The 6344-nt window shown below is 40.3% G+C and overlaps 1 protein-coding gene across 7 annotated transcripts in view; it reads left to right on the forward strand.

Annotated features, from left to right (window-relative positions):
* REN (renin) overlaps positions 1–5872 on the forward strand; it is a 46344-nt gene extending 40472 nt beyond the window's left edge. For all 7 annotated transcript variants that reach the window (XM_068269639.1, XM_068269643.1, XM_068269638.1 and 4 more), the window contains one exon: positions 4478–5872. In XM_068269639.1, the coding sequence (XP_068125740.1) occupies positions 4478–4639 (162 nt within the window). In that variant the 3' untranslated portion in view covers positions 4640–5872. The remainder of the gene's footprint in view (positions 1–4477) is intronic.
* The last annotated feature ends 472 nt before the right edge of the window (positions 5873–6344 follow it).

A 6344-nucleotide genomic window follows, 5' to 3' on the forward strand; every position in this document is an offset into this window, starting at 1 on the left:
GGCCAACTGAGCAAACAGTATATCGCTTGACCATTGGGGTTGTGAACAGAATGGCAGACTTGTTGGGGCCAATGCGTTGGGGATTATTGTGAATTATTTGTATTATTATTCTTATTGTAATTTACAATATACTGCACATACTGCTTGAGATTTACTGCTATGTGTACATTAATTCTGAAATAGTCATCGATTCCTCGGAGCAGTTTTTGAAAAAGTTCAAACCATTGTAAACACCTACATCAAAAAATCTGAACACCTGGAAAAACGATAGAAAAATATCAGTAATAGACACCAATAATTTACTACACCTAGCATAACCCTATTCTCAAACTGAAGCCTCCCACTATCGATGCCTAACCTTAACCACACACCCACAGCTACCCTTAAACACCCCCACCCCCACAGATAATCTTAACCATACCCCCAATGGCTAACCTTAACTACCCCCACCCCATGGCTAACCTTAACCACCACCTCCCATGGCTAACCTTAACCATGCCCCCACAGCTACCCTTAACTATCCCCATGGATAATCTCAACTATCCCCCCAAACAGGTAACCTTAACCACCACCCCCCATGGCTAACCTTAGCCGCAAATACGCAAAAAATGCAAAAATGTAAATATCAGGCATTGGGGCCACCCACAATGCAAAATACGGCCACTAATAGTGGGCGCATTGGGCACCCAAATTTCCAATAATTCAATGGGTGCCTATGTTGGTGCCCAAACTTCTACCTATAGCGGGTGCCCAAATTTCCTGTTTTCATTGTGAACATGCTATTTACATGCACTATGCAACATACCAACATACCAGGGCTTAATGTCTTGGGAACACATAGGCACAGACATTCTACCCTAAATGCTGCCCTCTGCCAAACCCGAAAATCCTGATATGATCACAGGTTTGCCCACTAAGCCCACCGCTGGCCCCCTCTCCCTCTGTTCCCCTGCCTGGCATGCCTGCATTAACCATCCTGGAGTTGTTTCGACGTTGCTGCCCCCAGAGCATAAGCAAATTGATGGGCAGGCAGGATGGGCAGTCCCATTCAGATGCCTATAGTCCGGGAGTGGTGATGTAGCAGGGCTCCAGGATGGTGAACGCATGTTCACTATCTCGTGACAGTCACCTCTCAGGATACTGGCACCTATAGGCTGATGCATAGTGTACCAAGTGCTACGTCTGGCCATGCAACATCTTGTCTAAATGTGGCAAGAAATAACATAGATCTGACTGAACCAAACAAGCCAGAATGTGCAGACAGACCTTTTGGGTGACAGTAATAGAGCATTTGTTTGGTCTGTAATCCCAGTATAGTTAAATGCTATCACAGTAAAAGTTTGAAAATATCAGTTTAATGTAATTTCTAGTGGAAATAGCAGTTTTGTGATTTTGAGACAGTTTTCTTAGCGTACACAATACTCCTTGAATCTAGCATCTGGCAGGCCATCAGTAAGGTAACACATCCATATAGAATGAGGACAAAAGATTGAATACACTGTGCATCCCCATGTGAACTACAAACATCACAGCATCAATATCAGGAAACTGCACAGTGATAAAATGGCATCTCACAACACTCTCTTAGCAAAGAGTTAGATGTGGTTCTTTAGAGCTGGACTCTAGAGAGATAATTTAAACTTCTCTATAGACTGACAATTGAATCAGAGTTCTATAAAACAGTCACTACCTTCACAAAATCACATAGAATTGCTGTAACAGAATAATTCTATCAAGCAGTATTATTCATCAAAGGAATGCAGGGAGCTGAGCTGCAGGTAAAGTACAACAACAGCTATATAGCAGTCAATCTTAGTTCATCTCCTGAGCTGGATATAGATAGGAAAGATTTGTTGCGTGAAATTATTGTTTCAGATGAGAGTGTGCCAACATTCATCATATAGATATGCATGTTGAGGTCTGCCAAGATATCCTGCACTAGACCGCTAACTGCAGAGACTGCTACTGGAGGTGTTGGGGCTGCCTATATAAACATGAAATTCACCCAAAATGATCACAGACTGCTCAGGAGGCAAATCATGTCTGTATAAAGGTGGCAACACATGATACTTTTTTTTATATTTCTTTTCAATTCGAGAATTACAAGCAATGTTTCTGATAGATTGAGACATTGGAAAAATCTGAACCAAACGCATTTTCTCACATTGGCCCAGGCACTTTGGGTATTGGCCATCCAGAACCTGAAGAGGCCAGACTTCGAGTTCCGGCTGTAAGCTATAGAAATTACTGCCACTCCCTGTCGAGTTTTATCAAAAAAAATTTAATTTTGATCAGATTTTTCTCTCGAAAAAAAACTTTTGATTTTTCTGTACAACCAACCGTTTTTTATCAAATCTCCCAAAAAAAATGTGGCCACAATAAAAAAATCAAATTTTGAAGCAATTCGATAATAAAGATCAAAAAAATACATCAAAAGCTTTTTTTTTACAAACAAGAACCGTGCTAGAATTGTGTTTTATTTGTTTTTTCTTTTAGACAAACCTCAATTGGGAGTGGTGGAAATTTCTGTACAATGTTTTTAGAAGATTAAATGGTGTAGGATAGATTTTCAATTTCTTGATTTATTGACCAAAACAGTTTTCAATCATTTTAATAATTAGGGAAAAATGAACACGGGTGCGATAGATTGGTCAGATATTTTCGAATGATACAATCAATCAGAAAAAAATGTACGTCTTGAATTGAAAAGAAATATAGAAAATGATATTGTGTGGCTACCTTTAGACTTTAGTAATCGATCAGCAGCGCTACGCTGCCCACATCTAGTTGCTACCATTAACTTCTTCCACCTCCAGAGATCCCATAAAGTGCCAGATTAACATGAATATGCAACTCAGTGCACATAAATAAATGGAGAAAAGGGGAGTCTCTCAGTGGAATACTTAAGAAGACAGTTTTATTTGAGTAAATTTCCAATAAACAGTAAAAAGACACTCACAATCCGAAGGTCCTACTCCAGTAGGAACCCCCTTGGCAGATGCGCTTCCCACTCAATGTGGTACTACTCCATAGAAGCTCGTGATTAGTCATGCAATATTGCCCTCTCTCGTCCCAACTAGTTTCGGCCTTCCGCCGTCATCAGGGGATACCTTTAGACTTTAGCCAATGCTACTACAGGACTTATGGTTTAAGGCACATGGGTGAACATTATTGTCCTCTTTAAGGTCACCTTCAGTCATCTAGCTTCCTATATCACATCATGATATTTACCAGTATACTGGTGACACAATAAGGACCATCCAGTACTGAATGGGTAATACCTGTAACAAACTTATCTGGTATGGTCTCTGGAGGCTGTTCTGATAGTGTGGAGCAGCTGGAGGAAGCTTCCTCTTCCTCTTTTGTCAATGGCATCCCCGACTCCCCTGTAGACGTGAATCAGAATGTTCGCATCCCTGGCTCCCCTGTAGATGTAGGTCGGCGTGTTGTTTCTGGCAGGACGTGCGCAACTCAGAGCCTTTATAGGCTGAGGAGGCGTGTCTGATGGGGTGTCAGCTGTGATGTCATCAGCTGACACCTTATTGCAGGAGGTGCTGTCATTTCTGGGGGCTGGACTTTTGCCCTGCCTCTTGGGTATTTAAGGCCAGAGTATTCACTTGCTCATTGGCCTTGATACTAATCAGTAAGCTGGTTCTTGGTCCTTATCCTAGTGAGATAGTTGTTTGAGAGCTACATTTCATATATTGCGCATCAGCCCGATATATATGTACTCCAGTCAGTTTAGAACTGTGTAATATATATATTGTAATTATAGTACTTATTGTATTTCTGTGTATGATCTGGCAAGTCCACCACTCTGATTAAATTCTCATCCCTTTGTACCTCAGTCATATGATACCCGTTATAGACTTCGGCTAGCTTTACGACTTTGTCTCTGTCTCATCCTTGTCTGTGCCTCATATATCTGATCCTATGTGTATGACGTCTGCCTGAATATTGACCTAGCACCTGTCTCTATCCCTTGTACTGTAGTCATCTGATTACTTGTGTAACGATCTTAGCCTTTTTTGACCTAGCTCTACATTAGTCCTTCTGTACCGCGCATTTCTGACTTTTCGTGTATGACCCGAGCTTCAACCTGACCTTGATTTATTGTATTTTCTGTGTGTACATTAGACCCAGCATTACAATACCTCTGACTAATTAGCTCTGGTCAGTGTTGACTCTGTTCATGTAATCTCAAAGACCAAATGTATCCATATTCCATTATGATGTTGGGAACTGCATAAAAACAGGAATTGGAATACTTTTGAATGGGGTATTTCATTGATAAATGCACTGTTAGATAAATGTGATTTTGCATAAGGTTGGCGTACATCAATGGTTTACAAATTACTTATTATTGAGAAATGTAATATGTCTTCATTATCTGAGAGATGTTATCACACCCATGTATTATTACTTAAATAGGCTTTAAATTGTTTCTTTAACATTCACATTTTTTTTATTGCTCCAGCAATCAAACTTCGGGGAGGAGATGTGCTTTGCGGCATTCTCCGGACTGGACATACCACCTCCCACAGGGCCCATTTGGATCCTGGGTGCAACATTCATAGGAGAGTATTACACTGAGTTTGACAGACGCAACAACCGCATTGGATTTGCTGTATCCCAATGAAATGTGAATGCGGCACACTGTGTTTCATAGAGGCACAGGTTACAATGAAGCTTGGGAAAAAAAGATCTATCCATGTCAACTGCTGTATATAACTGCATTTCAAAGGTTATATTAAACCTCATGGGAGAGCCTCACTAGTTTGTTTTCTGTTTTTAAGATTCATACAATTTGTACTTGTTTAAAGGGAACCTGGAGGGATGAAGAGGCTGACATCTTTATTCCCAGTTGTTATGCTGATGTTTTGACTTCAGATGTTCCTGGATAAACCTGAGAAAGGGCTTTTTGGTGGCAACAAATATTCCTGAAACAAAATAATATAAAAGTCTCTTAATAAAATGTAGCCTTTAATTAGGTCAATACAGAGTAATATCCACATTTCATTTACATGCATTGATGTTACGTTGGTACTGAAAGTCTGATGCATTAATGACTGAAAGTTCCATCTTAAGAAGCCAATAATTGACACATACATATTAATGGCAATTTATTCTGGACTACACATAGAACAAGAGTTGTCCAAGTCATGACAGGCTTTGTCTTAATGGTGGAGGATTGGGGGTGTCTGGACTAAATACTTACCTGTTCGGACATCATTGTTCCAGGCAGGTGATCGCTGCGTCCCCTCCATATTGCAGCATTGGCAATTTCTTTTTTAATTCTGACGAAGTTCTGACCATGCCTACCTACGTTGCCACAACCCGCCGCCAGCCGCAGCAACATAGTTGGAGGTTTCCAAAGAGCTTTAGCAGTCTTCAAAAACATGGCCACAACTACATTGCCGAGGAGGGCGCAGTGTCACCTGAGACCTGATGGCGTTGGATCAGGAAAGTATTTAAGCATGAGACCCCCCACACTCACACGATAGTCATGATTAAGACAGATGTATTTATACATACAGGTGTACTGTCCACAAGCTTCGCTACCAAGTCTGCATCTATTGCCATTATGTACATATGATATGTGAATCACTGAACTCAAAAGGAGCAAATCTTATCTGTGAAACAGGAATAGTTGTTGCCACCAAAAGCCCCTATCTATTTGCACGACATATTAAGTTTGTAGTTTAAATAAGGAGTGTGGTCTGATATACATATACAGTTGTGAGGTACAATTATTTATTTTGTTCTTGAGTGATACACCTGCAAAAAGCTTTCCTCTAACAGATATTTCCTATTGCTTGTTGTTATGTCATTAGTAATGTAAGTCATGCATGCTGATTTACTAATAAAAATTCCTTTGCAAAATTAAAATTTGTTGTGATGTTGTTGTGATGTTGTTTGCATTAAAGATTACTGTTGACAATGTTGTGCAGAGTGATTTTGTTGCTTATCCTTAATGAGTAACTCCAGTAAATATAGCGGATACCCCAACTGCTTACTTCTCCTCTCTCTCTCTCCAATGTAGAGGTGCAACAGGTGTTATTGGAGTCACATTTATAAATGGTTGAGGGGATCACCCTGGCAGGGAAAGGGGGTGATCAATGGGGGGGGGGGGGGGCTGTGATTTGTAATTAAGCCCCTGATCTAGAAAATGTGTACACTAAACCAAAATGCATTCAAAGCAACATCTAGTGAAATGTAATCCATAAATCTTTTCATTTTACAAGCATCTAACAATTCACATTTTTTTCTGTATGCACAAGCCTCTTGTATCCAGCTGGGGTAATAAGTGTACATACAAGAAATAATGTGAATGGTGGGACATC

The sequence above is a fragment of the Hyperolius riggenbachi genome, chromosome 2, assembly GCF_040937935.1.
Source record: "Hyperolius riggenbachi isolate aHypRig1 chromosome 2, aHypRig1.pri, whole genome shotgun sequence".
NCBI classification, from domain to species: domain Eukaryota; kingdom Metazoa; phylum Chordata; class Amphibia; order Anura; family Hyperoliidae; genus Hyperolius; species Hyperolius riggenbachi.